Raw genomic sequence first — 19,538 nt, 5'->3', positions numbered from 1 at the left:
ATAGATAAGTTTGGTTTCGTAGCCTCCCTAATCTAAACAATTAAGCCCGAAGGGGTGTTTTAACATCTAATACCCTAAAGTCAACTGACTTGAGAGTTATTGGCCCAACGCTTGTTACATGGGTTGAGGAGAAAAGCTTAAGGGAATCAAACATTGCACTATCTACGTATCAGTATCTGCAACCCGAGTTATTAAGCTCGAAGGGGTGTCTCAACACTTAATGCCCTAAGACCAACTGGTCTGGGAGTCATTAGCCGAAAGCTCCTTACATGGGTTAAAGATGCATTGTGTTTTACGTTATATGTATATAAAAAAAAAAAGAAAAAAAGAATAATAATCCCAACCCGAGAAAGTTAACTTTAAACATTAGAACATAATATTGTTTTCTTCCAATAAAAGCCCCATCATCTATGTTTTCATACATTTGAGCACATAAAAAAAAGGTTTATCAATATTTTGTTTTAAGAGGTATTGAGTAGATATATATAAATTTAATGAGAGTTTTTTTACTTGGATAGATTAATGAAAGTTAAATGATGAATACCTTGCTTTGTGGAACTTGCAAATTGTTTTTCTATTTTAACGTTTTGATTACTAGGGACTAGTAATAAGCTGATTGGGGGGTGTGATTAGTACTTAAAAGTGCATTTTTATCAAGGTTTTATATCATCATTTTGCACTTGAAGTATCAATAACTCCTTAACTAGAGCATGGTTTATAATAACAAGTCTGATAATATAAGATAGCTTTAATTTATGGTAAATGCTCATTTAAATGCAGGCATATCTCACAATTCAAAGGATTGATTGATGTGATTAACTATTGAAAGTGAAAGGACAAAGAAAAGGCTAAGTTTAGAAAAGAGATACTGATTCAATTCAAATTGGAACACTGTTCAGTTATTGGGTCATATCTAGAGTTGTAGATCATAGATTTCATTTTAATTTATAAGGATAGAAAGCTAAGAAATAGGCCTACAATGTTCATGGGTAATGGAAGACCCAAATCTGTCGTTTTCAAATCCAAAGTTCGGCCACAAAAGAGAAGTTAGAATCTGTCCTGCAATCCAACCCAAACACTGCTCAGAATTTTACCCATATCTGGAGTTCTAGAAAGCAAAATAACATGCAATTTGGTGGGTGGAAGGAAAAGACATTTTTCAACAACTTTCATGAAGAAGACCTGCTCAAATTTGGATGGTAACAATGGCAGTTCATCCAGACAAGAGCTTAAGGGTTATCCACCAAGTCCACCAGCAGCACTACTCAATATTTTAGCCATATCTCGATCTCTAGTGATCCACATGCTTTGAAAATTTATGGGTGGAAAGATAAGATGATTGCCAACAACTTTCATGCGGAACACTTTGTCAAATTCTGATTGCAGCAATGTCATTTCATCTAGCCAAAATGCTTGAGTGTTGGTGTCCACCAATTCCACTAAATCAATAGTTGGCCACTACATCAAGAATCAATTACCAAATGAATAGTTCTGAATTTTAGCCTATAAAAGGAGGCATTTGCCATTCATTTAGGAATCTTGGTTCTTCATATCAAGATCATGTTCTTGCTCTTTCTTTATATTTTTGTAATGCTTAAGTTTTGCTTTCATTAATCTCTTGTTTATGCTTTTCATTTCCTTTACTATACCTAGTTAACTTATATCATGTTTATGTTCTTATATTATTTATCTATGTTTTTTTCTTCATAATGTCTAGCTAAGTTAATTATGTCAATGTGAAAAGGTTTCACTAATGGTGTTAGGATAAGTATAATATAAACTCAACATGGACTTTAATGTTTATATCCAAAAAAGTTTGCTATTAACATGTCTTATCATTTTTATCTTATTAATACTTAGTACATTGCTTGTTAAATGGTTAATCTACATTTGTGTTGTATAACACTAGGTACATCAAATACTTGATTCTTCATAGTCTTCGGCCGCCATCGTTATTGTTGCGATGTCGCGGTCGCACAAATTAATTACCCTAACTTCAAACACAGCACACAAGATAGTATAGAGCAAGCAAGGGGTCGATCCCATGAGGAAGATTCAAGTCATATTTTTATGCTAGATGATATGCAATTTGGGGGGGTTTGGACGTTATCTAGGCTAAAACAAAAGAAAACAGAAAACTATCAAACGAAATTTATAAAATCAGAAAATTATCAAGAGAACAAACCTTGGTCACAAGCACACATCCACCTACAGAAATTGGAACTGATCATGGAAACGAAACATCAATTTATATTCCGAATATTTATCTCTTCTTAACATTGGTTAGTTAACGGATCCGCCGTATAACTAACACTAACCATCAAACAACCACAGTGTCTGAACTAGTAATTTAATTCAATGGTAGCCTTAATAACTAGATAAGTTGATTAATCAAGAAAACATAACTGTCCGCAGTCTATGTTTGATTTGATTGAATGTTCTCCCTAAGGTTAATAACGTAGATCTGCCACAATTATTAAACTCAGTTGCTTCACAAGTTCATATACCACAACTCCGGTTTTGATATCTAACTCAGCAATAGATTGTCTACAATAATAACTTAGAGTCCACTTTAGCAATTAAAATAAACAATCATAGGAAAAATAAGCATAAGAGAACAAACATATTCATCATATAAACTGAAAAGAAAAGGTAAAATAAATCTCACAGTTCTTGAAATCCGAAGGTTTCCGTGTCCTTGCAACCAAGAAAAAGTGTTTAGCCTTGCATGTTTGTTGAACAACTAATCAAAAAGAAGGAAGAATGCATAATTTAGGGTTTCTTAAAGGAAGGGGGCATTTTTCTCTTCTTATCTGGCTGCCCCCCTTCTCTTCTCTCATTCTTTTTATATCTTAGGAAACCATAGGTCTTTATTTTACAAAATAGTCCTCCATTAAGTAGATTGTTTACATTTAAGTACTTCAATAACTATTTTCCTAAAAAAAGGGAAATAACCTTGCATGAAATCTTCAAGCTTTGACTTAGAGGAGCTAAATTGCTAAAATAAAAACTTGGATATCGGTTTAGATGCTTCGGAACGTAATTTGGACTTGTTTCTTCACGAAACCTGTTTGCTGGCAGAATTCAGATGTCATCTTTGAAAAATCATATATCCCTCATATGACATCTTTTTTGGCTGAAATTTGGAGATTTTATATACCTTTGAGTCATGAATCCAAAACAATTGAGTTTGCATCAATTGGACTTCTATAGCTCCAGATATTCAAGTTGGAATGGCCGAAGGTCAACATTGGCAGATTACGAGATTTGACTTTAAAGGCTACGATATCCATGCTCTTCCTTATTTTATTTTCTTGCCTTAGATGTCCAGAAAGGTATGGATGTTAGCTTTTTAATGCCACTAGAATCACTTCATTTCAACCTCTAGAGCTCACGCTCTACACAAAACATCAACTGAAGGTTAAATCTGCCAATTATCTCCAATTTACTCCTTTGTGCATCTTTCATCCAAAAGTGCCTTCAAAACATAAAACAAAGAATATCAAGGCATTTTATATATAAAACATAGGCAAAAAACTAGTTAAATGTGGGTGAAACTATTGAATAATATGGTTGCATCAAATACCCCCACACTTAGCTCTTGCTCGTCCTCGAGAAAGGATAGGTAAAATCAAATTGAAGTTTAATTAAATGAAATCACTATGACTAATCTTCTAATCTCCCATCAATATCCAAGAATATATGCATTATAAACAAGAACACAATTAAGAAGGACAAAGAGTATAAATTTTCATGAATTTATTTACATGCAAACTTCAAAATTCAATTAATCGTTGGGATTTAAATGAAATCTATGCCATGCCAAAGTGATTGGTCCTCTCATTAATATACACTCCAACACTCACGTGTTTAAGACTTATGTGTTTAAATCTCTCAAATTCAATCAATGAATATGTTCTACCATAAGCTTGCTCTTCAATCTCATCTCCATTATTAACATATTACAAACAATGCATGAATCAAAAGGTCTTATTTTCTTGTTGTAATGGGGCTAAGGTTAAGGTGAGGTAAAAGAGAGTAAAAGAAAAGGTTCAAACCGAAGAAAGTAGAGCATTCTGAAAAATAATATTTCAAACAAGATATTCCATCAAAGCACATAAATTTTCCATCTTTAATCACCAATGCTTAACTTATTTTGATTTCAAGCTTTTTCAACGTAAAATCTTAAGAACATAAAGGAACACTTTTTTTTATTTTTTCTTTTTTCTTTTTTCTTTTTCTTTTATTTTCTTTTCTTTGTCTTTTTGTTTTTTTAACCTTTAGCAACTTTGCCCATCTTTTCATCAAGCATCACTTCTTCTTCTTTCTTCACATTATTTCCAACCTTAATTCCATGAAATATCACTAGTATATGCTCTACTAATCCTTGGTCAAGGGAAAAGGAAAACATAAATAAAGTTAAGGCTTATACATGGATAAAGCAAAGAAAAGATAAACAAGCTCAAAAGGGGTTTACTAAGGATAATTTGCTTTAGGTTGGCTTTTTGGCTCAAGTGGTTAAAATTCCTAATGCCTTTATCATCTTCATGTATATATGTAATGTGAATGTAATCTCAACAAGTTATGAAACAAGTTCTAGAGATACATATCATTGAAAGAAGGCACAATCAAAGAATATAATGTTGAAGGCTCAAAAGCTTGCATTGGTATAACACTATAAAGTCAACATGGCATATTCTCAAAATCAATCCCTAAACCAATTAAACCTTAAAATTTGCATGCATACTCCTTCATTTGATTTATATCTTCATCTATCTCAATTAATTCTCATATATAATACTCACATTCTTATAAACCAATAGGAGTTCAAAAGATCAAACATAGAAATTTGTTTTTCTTTTGGAAAAACAAAGAAAATCAAAATAAGAAAACCAACATTCTCCCAATACCCCCACACTTAAAACACAACATTGTCCTCAATGTTGAAATAAACGAAAAGGAATATAGGAGAATGACAAAAATAAAGTAAAATGCGAAAAATAAAAGATAAGGGAAAGGAAAGCAAATCTATATATTTTTTTCTTTTTGTGCTGGGTTGCCTCCCAGTAAGCGTTTTTGTTTTATGTCATTGGCTCGACATGTTGCAGGCTTATTCTTCATAGATTGGTTCAGCTAACTCCGCAGAAGCGATGAGTTCTGCCATCCAACCTTCATAGAAAGGTTTCAAGCGATGCCTATTGACCTTGAGTACTTTATTGGTTTATAAACTTGTAATTTCAATTGTAATCATTCGGTCATGGAGACTCTTAGTCTTTTCTTTGTAAATCCTTGCATTCTCATAAGCATCATTTTGTATTTCTTCCAATGTAATTTCAATCTTTTTAGGCACCAAAAGGATAGGCGCCACCCATTCACTGTCTGTGATAAGGTAAATGACTTCTGCATCATGGAGGACAATTTGTAAAGCTTGCAACTCCAATGCCGAGTCATGCACGTTTTGGGGAACATATACATACCTCTCAATCTTTTCTATCTTGGTAAAATCATAGCCATAGCTCAAAGCTACACTTAATCCATCCTCACAATCAAAATCAAAAACTTGTTGCACACACTTATCAACTTAGTCATAGCATGTGATAGAATAAACATTGCTATAAGGATATTCCATTGCATCATGAAAATTAAATTCAATCTTTTCATCTCCTACTTTCATAGACAAACTATCCTTACCACAATCAATCTTTGTATTGATAGTTTTCAAGAATGGTCTCCCAAACAATATAGAAGTGTTGTTTGATGAATCATAAGGATCATGTTCCATATCAAGAATATAAAAGTCGCATGGAATGACCAAACTATCAATCTTGACTAGGACATCTTCTATCATACCAAGTGGGTAAACAAAACTATGATCCGCAAGTTGTATTACAATGCTAGTTTTATTCAAAGGCTCAAGACTAAGAGAATCATAAAGATGTTTGGGCATAACACTAATAGATGCATCTAAATCGCACAAGGCCTTTTTGAAACTAGCATTACCAATGACACATGGGATAGTAAACGCACCTGGGTCTTTTTGCTTCAAATGCATATTCTTTTGAACAACAGCAGATACAACTTCACCTATACTTACCATTTCATGACCTTTCAGTTTGAAAGCTTTCTTAGTGGTACACAACTCCTTCAAGAATTTGGCACACTTAGGAATTTGCTTGATAACATCAAGCAAAGGAATGTTGAGTTCTACTTTCTTGAAAACCTCTAAAATCTCTTTTTCTTTGTCCTCTTTCTTTAACCTACAAGAACTCACAGGAAAGGGTGGAATTGTTTTAAAACTGGAATTCATTGAGTGAGGAGTTACCTTTGGAGTGTTGGTCGATGTTTCAGTTTGTAGAGGAGGAGGATGTTCCTTCTTTGTACTCAATTCGGTTTTTATCTCTTCTTCTTCCTCCATCTCAATTTGTTTTGACCTTTTCTCTTCAAGTTCTTTCCCACTTCGTAGCATGATCACACTAACATTCTCTATTGGATTCAATGCTTAGGAGGGCAATTTTCCATTCATTTGTGCTTCTAATTTCCCCACACTTGAGGCTACTTGCCCCATTTGCTTCTCCAAGTTGTGAATACTTGACCTTGTTTCCTGTTGAAAAGACATGATATTTTGTTGCAAGGTCACAGTGTTAGAAGCCAAAGTTTTCATCATCTCACGAAGATCATCATTGGATGATGACCCCATAACATTGGAGTTTATGAATGGAGAGGGTTGTGTCGCTTGATAATTCTACTGGGATTGAAATCCATGGGGATGGAACTGTCGTCCTTGATTGCCTTGTTGAGGTGGGTTCCTATAGCATAAGTTGGGATGATCTCTCCATGCAGGATTGTACGTGTTGGAAAAGGGATCATATTTACGCTGGGACTGTCCATTGAATGCTCCATCAACTGCATGAACCTATTCAATGTAATCTTTTTGAATTATTGGGCACATATCTGAGGTATGTCCTTGTAAGGAACATATGCTACAAACTTTCACCTGTTGTACATTTCCACAAGCCAAAGAACGCATAAGAGAAGTAAGATCATTAACTTTATTTTCAAGGTTAGAAATACTTACCTCATTTACTCGTTTGTTTGCGAAGTCTCCACGCTTGCCAAACTATTTTGAGTTGGCTGCCATGTTTGAGATCAGTTGGCGTGCAGCCTCAGGTGTCTTATCTACCAATGCCCCTCCACTTGCAGCATCAATGATACTATGGTCAGTAGGCATCAATCCTTCATAGAAATATTGAATGAGCAGTTGATCGGGTATTTGATGATAAGGGCATTGAATGCACAGTTGCTCAAATCTTTCCCAATACTCAAAAAATATCTCTCCATGAGATTGTCGAATCCCATATAATTCTTTCCTTATGTTGGCAACTCGAGATGTTGGGAAATATTTTTCAAGGAAAATCTTCTTCATGGCATTCCAAGTTCCAATGGAACTTGAGAGAATAGAGAAAAATCATGCCTTTGCTGCCCCTTTTAACAAAAAAAGGGAAAGCTTTCAATTTAACCTGTTCTTCGTCAACTCCATTCGGTTTCATGCCAACACAACCATATGGAACTCCTTGAGATAAGTATGAGGATCTTCACCTGCAAGACCATTGAATGTTGGTAGCAAATGTATAAAACCAGATTTGAGCTCAAAGTTTACATTATTGTTGATGTTGATGCACAATGGTTGATTTTCCATGTTAGGAGCAGCAAGCTCCTTGAGTGTTTGTTGTCGTTCAACAGCCATGGTATTGATGCGAGCTTCCTTTCGTAACCTGCATAAAGTTTTTTCTATTTCGAGATCCAACTGCACTTGACTTTGATTAGTAGAACGGGTTACTAGCATAAATCATCAAAAAAAAACTCAAAAGAAACTATCCACACAAAAGATCAAAAACAATGCAAATTGTACGAAAATCCTACACTAGAAAACTAAAGCTGCCTAAAAACACAAGAAAACAGCGGAATTTGGCCTCGATAGGGTGGGGCTAGTAGTTTTCACTAGTCCTGTTTAGAACGTCGTTTCCCTTCAGGAAAGAAAAGGTTGATACCTAATTCCACAAAAACATATGTTTTGAACAATACCGCTGCCGTAATGAATAGTACCGCATCAAGCAAAAATTATGTTTTTTTTCAGAAAAAGAAATAACAATCACAACAAATAAAAATAATAGCACAAGAATCAACTGAAATTACTTCCCCGACAACGATGCCAAACTTTGTTGCGATGTCGCGGTCGCACAAATTAATTACCCTAGCTTCAAACACAACACACAAGATAGCATAGAGCAAGCAAGGGGTCGATCCCACGAGGAAGATTCAAGTCATATTTTTATGCTAGATGATATGCAATTTGGGGGGGTTTGGATGTTATCTAGGCTAAAACAAAAGAAAACAGAAAACTATCAAACGAAATTTATAAAATCAGAAAATTATCAAGAGAACAAACCTTGGTCACAAGCACACATCCACCTACAGAAATCGGAACTGATCATGGAAACGAAACATCAATTTATATTCTGAATATTTATCTCTTCTTAACATTGGTTAGTTAACGAATCCGCCGTATAACTAACCTTAACCATCAAACAACCACAGTGTCCGAACTAGTAATTTAATTCAATGGTAGCCTTAAGAACTAGATAAGTTGATTAATCAAGAAAACATAACTGTCCGCAGTCTATGTTTGATTTGATTGAATGTTCTCCCTAAGATTAATAACGTAGATCCGCCACAATTATTAAACTCAATTGCTTCACAAGTTCATATACCACAACTCCGGTTTTGATATTAAACTCAGCAATAGATTGTCTACAATAATAACTTAGAGTCCACTCTAGCAATTAAAATAAACAATCATAGGAAAAATAAGCATAGGAGAACAATCATATTCATCATATAAACTGAAAAGAAAAGGTAAAATAAATCTCACAGTTCTTGAAATCCGAAGGTTTCCGTGTCCTTGCAACCAAGAAAAAGTGTTTAGCCTTACATGTTTGTTGAACAACTAATCAAAAAGAAGGAAGAATGCATAATTTAGGGTTTCTTAGAGGAAGGGGGCGTTTTTCTCTTCTTGGCTGGCTGCCCTCCTTCTCTTCTCTCATTCTTTTTATAGCTTAGGAAACCCTAGGTCTCTATTTTACAAAATAGTCCTCCATTAAGTAGATTGTTTACATTTAAGTACTTCAATAACTATTTTCCTAAAAAAAAAGAAATAGCCTTGCATGAAATCTTCAAGCTTTGACTTAGAGGAGCTAAATTGCTAAAATAAAAACTTGGATATCGGTTTAGATGCTTCGGAACGTAATTTGGACTTGTTTCTTCACGAAACCTGTTTGCTGGCAGAATTCAGATGTCATCTTTGAAAAATCATATCTCCCTCGTATGACATTTTTTTTGGCTGAAATTTGGAGAGTTTATATACCTTTTAGTCATGAATCCAAAAAAATTGAGTTTGCATTAATTGGACTTCTGTAGCTCCAGATATGCAAGTTAGAATGGCCGAAGGTCAACACTGGCAGATTGCGAGATTTGACTTTGAAGGCTGCGATTTCCTTGCTCTTTCTTATTTTATTTTCTTGCCTTAGATGTCTAGAAAGGTATGGATGTTAGCTTTTTAATGCCACTGGAATCACTTCATTTCAACCTCTAGAGCTCACGCTCTACACAAAACATCAACTGAAGGTTAAATCTGTCAATTATCTCCAATTTACTCCTTTTTGCATCTTTCATCCAAAAGTGCCTTCAAAACATAAAACAAAGAATATCAAGGCATTTTATATATATAACATAGGCAAAACACTAGTTAAATGTGGGTGAAACTATTGAATAATATGGTTGCATCAGTTATTATGAGAGGAACTTGATTTGTTGTCAACATAAGTTAACATCATTAATACCTGATAAAATTTATAAGTATGATGTTACGTAAATAAGATGATTGATATGATCATGTTGATAATTTATAAAGAGTTTATACTTTACTTATCTCTAATACTATTAGTGGATCCTCTAAACTTGACATTTATTTTTATTATTGTTTAATCTTCACATTTATCTTACATCTTAAAGTCTTCTTTAACTCATCATCACCATCATTGTTGTTATTGTTGTTGTTCTTTTTATTATTATTATTATTATTTATAATTTATATAGTTCACCTCCCTGTGGTTCGATCCCGGTCTTGTCGGGTTATTTATTACTTTGACACTCCTGCACTTGGGATAAGACATCAGCTCTTTGATCGTGTCACTAGATCATCCACATAATCTGTTTAGGGCAAATCCTTATTTAGTTATGATAGACCCATACTTGACTGCTTAAAATCACCCATTACGGTAGGCCCGACTACATTAAATATTTTATATTTATTAAATTATCAAATTGCCCCTTATTCAACCTCATTATAACTAAAATACTAAGATGAAAATATGAGAAAACTCCTAGATGTCAGTTCAAAACATTATGCTTTTAAGGGTAATTAAATCATTTTGTTGTACTTAAAAAAAATAAAAATCTTAAAAAGCTCCTAAATAATAGTTTATTTTTAAGAATATTTAAGTTATTTTACCATGGTGAAGAAACGTTAAAAGACTTTTTTGTTCTTGATCAATTCATAAATAATTAATGGTTCATAAGTAAAACTGATCACATATAATTTTAAACCTTTTTTATTTTTATGGTTAAAAAATATTTTTGTAAAAATATAAAATTTTTTTCTTTGGATTAATTTGTTTTTATGTTTTTAATTTTTTTATATCAAAAATAAATTTTAAAAAATAAAAAATAATATTTAAATATATTTTTAAATAAAAAATATTTTTAAAGAAATAAAAAAAAAAGGTAACAAACCACGCATGAGAAGTGACTCAAAGGTAAAAATTGCAAGTCATAAAATTGCAAACCACGAAGGAGAAGTGTTCTCTCCCCTTGAGAGGAAAAAGAGAAATGAAAAAGAAAAAATACAGACACACATAAGAACCCTTCTTCTCTCGTCTCTCTCTCTTACATCCTGGAAAAAAAAAATCGTAATAATAATAAAAAAAAAAGAAAAAAGAAGAAGCTTAAAAGCTAAATTACAAATGAGAACAGAAAACCCACTAAAAAAATTCAAGAAAGCTGTCCTTTTTTCTTTAAACAACCGCAACAACTAACAATAAAATAAAAAACCCTCCCAGATCTCCTTCTTCGGATCTCTTTCTTTTTACGAAACCCTTCAATCCAGGGTTTATTAGGGGTTTTGTGTTGCAACTTGAATGCAATATTGTGTTTTCTTTATTTTGCTGATTTCTTCCCCTTTTTGTATCTTTTATATTCCAGGTTTTAAAGGGTTTGTAAGCATTTCTCCATGAAACCGACCTTCGTAGCTGGTTTTGGCACCTGGGCTCCCATCAAAATATTGGGTTTTGATTGATTTGCAAGAGATTCTCTGTGGCTTTTCTTTTTTTTCTTTTTATATTTTTCGTTTTCTTTTTGGGTCTGCAAAGATTGAGTTGGGGTTTTCTGCGATGGGCAGTAGCTCTGATAACCCCAACAGTAATAACAACAACACCACCACCAAAGCCATTGATGCGTCTGTGGGTGCTTTAGTTTGGGTCCGCCGTAGAAATGGGTCATGGTGGCCGGGTCGGATTGTGGGTCTTGATGAAATTTCCGAAGGTAGTTTGGTCTCGCCAAGATCAGGCACTCCTGTCAAACTTCTCGGACGCGAGGATGCTAGTGTGTAAGTGCCTTTACTATCTCTTGTTAGTTTCTCGATTTTGATCAGTCTGGCATTTGTGTTTTCTTTCGTTTTCTTTTTATTTTATACAAGTTGTACTATCTTTGTTAATTTCCGGTGGTTTTGTTTGAGCTGTTTTGAATGTCTGCGAGGGTCTGGGATTTGTGTGCATGCATTGATCTGTTGCAGTTTTGCTAGTGCTTCCTGGCTTATGAAATAGATAATTGATTCATTGCAGTTTCTGGAGCTTTTATTTGACAGATCTTTTTCCTGGTTTTGATGGTTCTGTGGATTTTTGTTGCAAATTTTTTCGGTGCTTTAGTTTTATGGTAAAAATTGGATTTTTCGGGTTGGCTTCTTGTTTGCACACATGTCCAAATAGGTTGCCCCCCCTCCCAAATTTATGTATATGTCTGGTGTTGTTATTTCGGACATTTTTCTCTGTTCCAGAGTGTTTATTTTTCAATTCTATTTTCTATCATAAAGTTCATGTTAATTGGTGTGGATACTTGTATGAAACTTCTGTTGGGAACACGTTTGGTTTGGTATGATTGGGAACACATTATGAAAAACTGAAAAGTGTAAGCTCTCTTATTTAGTGGATTTGAGAATGGGAGAACATTTGCTCATCATCTCATTAACTTGCATCTGCGTAGCTGCCACCAAAACTATCACCTCCTCATTAGGATCATCTCTGCTGCATTATGACCTGCATTGCTGTTGCTTTTTGAACTTCATGTTTATTTGATATCAGTTTAAGACGTGCTTGATTATGGTATAGTTTGATGCCACAATCTACATCTACCTAGTTTTGTAGCTTCTAAACCCTATCCATCTTTCTTAATAACATGGTTTCTACTACTAACACAGCTACAATGTTTCATCATTGAGTGTGGCTCCACCACTCAGCAGCTGATCCAGTACTTTTCTTGAAATGCTACTATACTAGATTCATACCTCTGCATATTGTGAGGCTTGATGTGTGCTTATATTTTTCTGTGCTGTCAGCCAGAACGATATTCCTGTTGTGTTTGTTGAGATCTATAAATAGATCTATCTTTCTGGACAATTTGTACTATTTTTGTGCTTTGGACCTTGGTTTCATATTAACCTTTTCTGAACTGAGGCTTTGTACATCTTTGTAATGTGTTACTTCTACAGCTCAGTTTTAGAGAAGATAACTCAAGCTTTTTGCCCATTTTGGTTGCCCTTTTCTTCATGGTTGGCATGTATACTAAAAGGGCGAGACTGCGTTCTGTGTTTTTAGGTTGGGGCATATTTTGTTTCCAAAAATAGGGACATATCTCCCCTATTCTAAACCATACAGATTGTATATAGCATAAAAGCACACAAACATTGTGTTGAGTCCATCTGAATTCTCCACGGGAAACAAATATTTTAAAGCTTCTGTGCAGATGGTGCATTCTACTGAACAAAAACTTCGAGTTTAATGACTCCATTTCTGCGAGTTTTATGTATTATTTCTATTTGTATTGTTTCTTGTGATGTGCATCTAGTGATGAAGCAGGAGAGGCTTAGGTTAGATTTCAGAAGAATTAGTTTATATGATATTGCTATCAGAGGCACATATATTTTGGGATTTGAAACTGCACACGTGTCTATTATGTGGGACACAGGAATCTTAATACTCATTATTGTACCTTCTTGTTGCTGTTTGTGGTCCTCGTGGCATTTATCTGGGTGTTAGCCGTCATTAGATGGACTTTTACTTAAGTCATATTATCTGTCAATTCTAGTTGGAGTAAGGAGTAAGTTGGCTTGGATGATCATGCAAGCAGATGTGCTGAAGACTGATCTGTAATTTCTAATTACACTATTTTAGTTGTTTATGAGGTGGTCAAACTCGAGGCTGATGAGATTTCTATTTTTATGCAAACCAAAATGTTGGCTCAGAAGTTTTATTGCCCTCTCGCATCTGGATACCCGTTGTATGAGGTAGTAATAGAAGCTGGTAGAGTTTTTGCAGCTTTTGAACCGAGTTTTGTTTCTCAAGATGCTTAAACATGCAAATAAATATGTATCCATGAAGGTCCTCTTTTGTGTCTGTGCTGTATGATGCGTGTGTCTGTCTTGGCTGATGCTGGTATTAAAAGTACTAAGTTGGAACAGTGTTTGTGCATAACAGTTTCTGTGATATTAATTTTATTTTCTTTTCTTTTTTCTTGTCTTTTTTTTTAAAAAAATTTGAGGCTGAAGTTTACAGTTTTTTTCTCTGAAGAATTTGAATTCTTAAGTAACATTCAAATATAAAATCTTCACCTCATATAGATATGATTTTTGTGTAACAGACGCTTTATTTTGTTGGTTTAGGGATTGGTATAATCTTGAAAAATCAAAAAGGGTGAAGGCATTTCGATGTGGGGAATATGATGAATGTATTGAAAAGGCAAAGGCTTCCGCTGCAAATGGTAATAAGAGAGTGGTGAAATATGCTCGGAGGGAAGATGCCATTCTCCATGCCTTAGAGATTGAGAATGCTCGCCTAGGCCAGGATCAGCTGGACTTCTTCTCTAGAAGTGATAATTTGGGTGAAGAGCATGGTAGTTCAGCCAAAGAATCAAGCATGTCGTTTTCTGGAAAAGAAGACGGTGATATGACTGATGGGGATAGTGATTCTGAAGATAATTCAGATGCGATTGCTGATTCAGATTCTAGTTTGGATTCTGATTCAGGTTCACATTCAGATTTAGCACCAGAGTTATCACAGTCTGGTACATCTTCTGAAGAGCCAAATCATCTTGGTGCTTGTAAGGTGCAATCTTTGCCAGGAAAGAGAAGAAGAACCCCAAATGATTCTGAGGATGATGGAACAGAAGGAATTAAGCGTATGAGAGGACTCGAGGATCTTGGAATTGGTGTAGGAGATTCAAGCATTGGGAATTGTATGCCTAATTTTAGTCCTGTAAATGGTAGCAAAGGTTATAACTCGTTGCTGAAAAGAAAAAGGTCTCAAGTAGCAAATGTTAATGAGCTATTGAAAAGAAAAAATCGTCACCGACCACTGACGAAAGTTTTAGAGAGTACGACCATGGTGTGTGTTCCAGTTATTTGTGACCAAATTCCCAGTTCAAGTAGCTCACCACTTCCTGGATTATCTGACAGTAAGATTTCTGGATTAGAGTCAAATGAGTCTAGAAAGGACTGTTCTATTGCAATTAATAATAACTCAGACAATACTGGAGTTTCTTGTGAGAATGATGGCTCATTAAAGTCTTCTGAGCATGTTTATGATGCTCCCCTCATTAATCACAACTTGAAGAAGGAAAAAGATATTTCTAGCGTATCTGGGCTAACTGAGAACGATTCTGCAGACAGGTTATTTGATGTACCATTTGTTGGGGAGGAAAAACACTCTACAGGTATGGTTGATTAGGACATTTAAAACTTCAGAGCATGCACCCTTCTCTGTTTACCTGTTTTTCATTCCATGCATAGGTTGTCCAATCTCTTTAGTAGCATAACTGAGAACATTGGACATAACTTGTTTGCTAGTCCTATTTATCTAATGTTTGTATAATTTCTTTTTAAGTGTCTTATCTAAGCACACTGTTTTATCTCTTTGTTTAACAGACTTGGGGTATGCCAACTACTGTAGAGGAATTTTCTACTTGTGCTGATTTTTCATTTTGTTCTCCAGGAATTTCTCCTATGTCCTGTTCATCTGGGAGGCAGCAAATTGGTGGATTGGGGAGGCAATCTAGTCAAAGTAGACAAGCAGAAGCTGTATTGTTTAAAAATGAAGCCTGTAATGAATCTGGTTCCACTAGTCTGGCAGTCAATTGTGTTTATAATAATATCAGCCAAAGGATAGAGAAAGGTACATCAAAGTGGCAGTCAAAAGGAAAGAGGAATTCAAGACACACAAGTAAAAATAAAAATCAAGACTCGAGAAAAGATCTGGACATGGATGATGAACCCAATGTGTTCTTGGTAGGTATGGAGCATTTGGATGAATTCGGTCAGGGTCCTGGTCAGGAAGTTGATTGCAGGGGAGGTAAATCCCAACCATTTACTGAAGACCATGGGGATGCGGTACGGGACTGGAGCAAGTCTTTTCCTCAGGGGGATCTTAGTATGAAGGGGTTAACGGTGGAGATGTCTGTGCCTCAAAGGTCACTTCCCTACCGTCAATCACGCTTCACAGTTAATTCCAGATATCAGACATCAGATTTTTCTGGCAGAAATTTCTCCTCAGGTTCAAAACTATTTAATGTTGACATCAAGGTTCAACGAAACTACCGGCAGCAGCATGTTCCATTGGTTTCCCTAATGAGTAAATTGAATGGTAAAGCCATTGTTGGTCACCCTTTAACAATTGAGAATTTACAGGATGGCTATTCTGATCTATTGCTTGGTAGCAATGAAGGGGATACAGTGCATGTTACTGAAATAGAAACTCCCAAATTGGGTTATGCAGCTATGAGGAATTTAGAAGCTGGTAGGATACCTGCCAGGCATACGACAATGAAACCACTATCTTCACCTAGTAAATCACACAAATTAAGGAAATGTGGGCTGTTGTCTAAAAAGATTCGGAAACTATCTTCATTGACTGGAAAAAAGGTAGAAGATAGGAAACTGGTGGTGGAGAAGTCCAAGGGTCCTGCCGTAACTTGTATCCCCCTGAAATTAGTGTTCAGTAGGATAAACGAGGCAGTGAATGGTTCAGCAAGGCAAACACACTGTGCCTTTACATCAAGCAACTCGTGAATCTTGTTCTCTAGAAAGCTTGGAGAGTATGAATTATATCTGATAAATTTGTTTTGTTGGGGTCATTGGAGCCAGTTTTAGTTGGGGAACCCGGTTTTCTGCATATTCAAATGATGCCTGATTTGTGGCAAGCGTGCTCCACCCTGAAGGTAGAGGTGAAGGTAGAATCCCTTGGTACAAGCCCTTTACCATTGTAGAGATGAACAGACAGGATTGAGATCAATGGAGGCTGTCTAGCTATGTATATATGTAACCGTAGTTGAGGTGTAAATCAAAGATGGCGACCTTGGTAATAGGTACTTGTGGCCTGATGCCAGGTTTAATTCATGAATTGAGGTTGGTTTAGAGGGCTAATAACCTATTAATTTTCCTGTAACCGGTTTGGGGCATGGTTAGTAATTTTACTACCAAACCATGTTTTTTCTTTGCCATTGCTTATTGCAATATGCAACTGATGATGCAGAAGGTTGTGTCTCCGGACCTTGTTTCCTACCTGATTTTCTTTGTTTTTTCCTGAGCCAGGAATGTGGCTAGTTGGTGTCCTCAATTCGCTTTCTTTCACTTGGATTGCCAATAATTTTATCAACTTTTGTGTTTTTTGAAACTACTCAATTAAGAAATGCTTCCATTGATTTTCCATGTAAATTTTAAAGAGATGGTACTTTTTGAAATAGGGTAAGAAATCAGGCATGCATGACTTGTTTGATTACTAGGCTAGGGGACATTCGATAGCAACTGGGCGGTTTCCTTTACATTTACATGTTTCGAATCAATTGTTTTTTTCTTTTTTAATTATTAAATTTATATGTTCAAAAAAAGATAAAATTTAATTTCTTATATTCCTATATTATTCTAATTACTTCCATTTTATTTCTTAAAAAAAATAATAAAAAGTTAGATGAGTATTTTGAGAAAGTTAGTTTTAATATTAAATTTCTTGAGATATTGATTATTTATTTATTTTTGTAGTGTTTTTAAAAATTGAATTCTATTTGGAATTAAATTTTTAACATTTAATAGAGTTTCAAAACTCTAATTTATTTTTGTAGCATTTTAGAAAATAAATTCCATTTGAAATTCAATTCTTAACACTTAAAAGGATTCTAAACATAATATTTCATTAAAAACCACTAAATTGAATTTAATTCAGAAAATTTTGTCATTAAATACCACAAATCCTCATTTCTTTGTGTAGTTAGGACGAATAAGAAAATCTTATAACAAAAGAATTATGGAACATTAATGAATTCTTATCGCACTTAAAAATTATGTTGCAGTTCATTAAATATCCTTATAAAACTAGAAAATTCCCAAAACAAGTTTCCACGTTCTTGTAGGGAAATAATCCTTGCCAAATATAAAGTCCAATAGTCAAAAGGAAATAAACAACAAAATTCGAACAACCTATTCTGATCTATATCGCAAGTCCTTCTCAAACTTTGATTCACCTGAAATTTTACCGTAACATAAAAAAATATCTTTGAATCTTTTGATGAAGTTTCAGCTCGATCCAATGGTTTAATTTGGAGTTATGCTCAATAGCATAAAATTGAACGGTAGAAAATTTTATGCCAAAATCTAAATCTAATCTTGCTTGGATCATATCATTCCCTCTCTTTTGATGATTCATCCTCGAATAACTAACAAGTTTAATGGACAATTCCTTAACCTCTTGTTGAAGCATCTGGAGTTCTTTCTTGCACATACTTGCTTGCAACAATATTGTATGGATGTAGTAGTCGATAATAATTTTAAATAAACACGCATTGTCATCCACTTGCATATATATTTTTGAATAATAAACACTACTACCCTCTTTTATTTTCATCCTTTTGGTTCTGAACTAAAGCTCTCAATTCTTCATGTTCTTTATTTGTTTTTTTATAAACCTTTGCAAGTCATTCAACCTCACGCTCTTTATCTAACCTTATAAAAGCATTATGATCATAAATATTTGAAACTCGTAACCTCTATTTCTCTTCCTTGCTCATATTGAATCTCTTCCGATGAGTGATTAGTATTTAAATGTGCATTTTTATCAAGGTTTTATATCATCATTTTGCACTTGAAGTATCAATAACTCCTTAACTATAGCATGTTTCATAATAACAAGTTTGGTAATATAAGATAGCTTTAATTTATGGTAAATGCTCATTTTAAATGCAGATATATCTCACAATTCAAAGGATTGATTGATGTGATTAACTATTGAAAGTGAAAGGATAAAGAAAAGGCTAAGCTTAGAAAAGAGATGTTGATTCAATTCAAATTTGAACACTGTTCAGTCATTGGGTCATATCTAGAGCTGCAGATCTTAGATTTCAGTTTGGTTTATATGGCTAGAAAGCTAAGAAATAGGCCTACAACGTTTATGAAGAGTGGAAGACCCAAATATGCCGTTTTCAAATTCAAAGCTTGGCCACAAAAGAGAAGTCAGAATCTGTCCTGCAATTACTGCTTAGAATTTTACCCGTAGCTGGAGTTCTAGAAGGTCAAATGACGTCAAATTTGGTGGGTGGAAAGATAAGACAATTTCCAACAACTTTCATGCTCATCACCTGTTCAAGTTCTGATGTTAGCAATGACATTTCATCCAGACAAGAGCTTGAGGACTATCCACCACGTCCATCAGAAGCACTACTCAGTATTTTAGCTATATCTCAAGCTGTAGTGATCTAAATGCTCTGAAATGTTGTGGATGGAAAGAGGAGATGATTTCCAACAATGTTAATAAAGAACACTTTGCCAAATTTGGATTGCATTAATGTCATTTTATCCAGCCAAAATACTTGAGTGCTACTATTCATCAAGTCCACTAATGAATAGTTCCAAATGAATAGTTTCAAATTTTATCCTATAAAAGGAGGCATTTGTCATTCATTTAGGCGTCTTGGTTTTCAGATCAAGATCATTTTATTACTTTCTCTCTTTGTAATGTTCGAGTTTTATTTCATGTTTTATTTTCATTAATCTCTTGTTTATGCTTTTCATTTCCTTCACTACTAAGTTAATTTATGTTCTTATCTTGTTAATTTATCATAATTATGTTCTTATCTTGTTTATTTATGTTCTTCTTCTTCATTATATCTAG

The 19,538-nt window shown here is 34.4% G+C and overlaps 1 protein-coding gene across 2 annotated transcripts; it reads left to right on the top strand.

Annotated features, from left to right (window-relative positions):
• Nucleotides 1-10,912: 10,912 nt before the first annotated feature.
• LOC133672792 (uncharacterized protein At1g51745-like) lies at nt 10,913-16,939 on the top strand. 2 transcript variants are annotated; one of them, XM_062093331.1, is made up of 3 exons: nt 10,913-11,719; nt 14,026-15,096; nt 15,375-16,939. In XM_062093331.1, the coding sequence occupies exons 1-3, from the start codon at nt 11,605-11,607 to the stop codon at nt 16,445-16,447; spliced, it is 2,259 nt and encodes a 752-aa protein (XP_061949315.1). In that variant the 5' UTR covers nt 10,913-11,604; the 3' UTR covers nt 16,448-16,939. The 2 variants fall into 2 exon arrangements, with proteins under 2 accessions (XP_061949315.1, XP_061949309.1); XM_062093325.1 differs by having other exon boundaries at nt 10,914-11,719; nt 14,048-15,096.
• The last annotated feature ends 2,599 nt before the right edge of the window (nt 16,940-19,538 follow it).

The sequence above is a fragment of the Populus nigra genome, chromosome 1 (genome assembly GCF_951802175.1).
Source record: "Populus nigra chromosome 1, ddPopNigr1.1, whole genome shotgun sequence".
NCBI lineage: Eukaryota > Viridiplantae > Streptophyta > Magnoliopsida > Malpighiales > Salicaceae > Populus > Populus nigra.
This window is presented reverse-complemented; position numbering and strand designations above follow the sequence as displayed.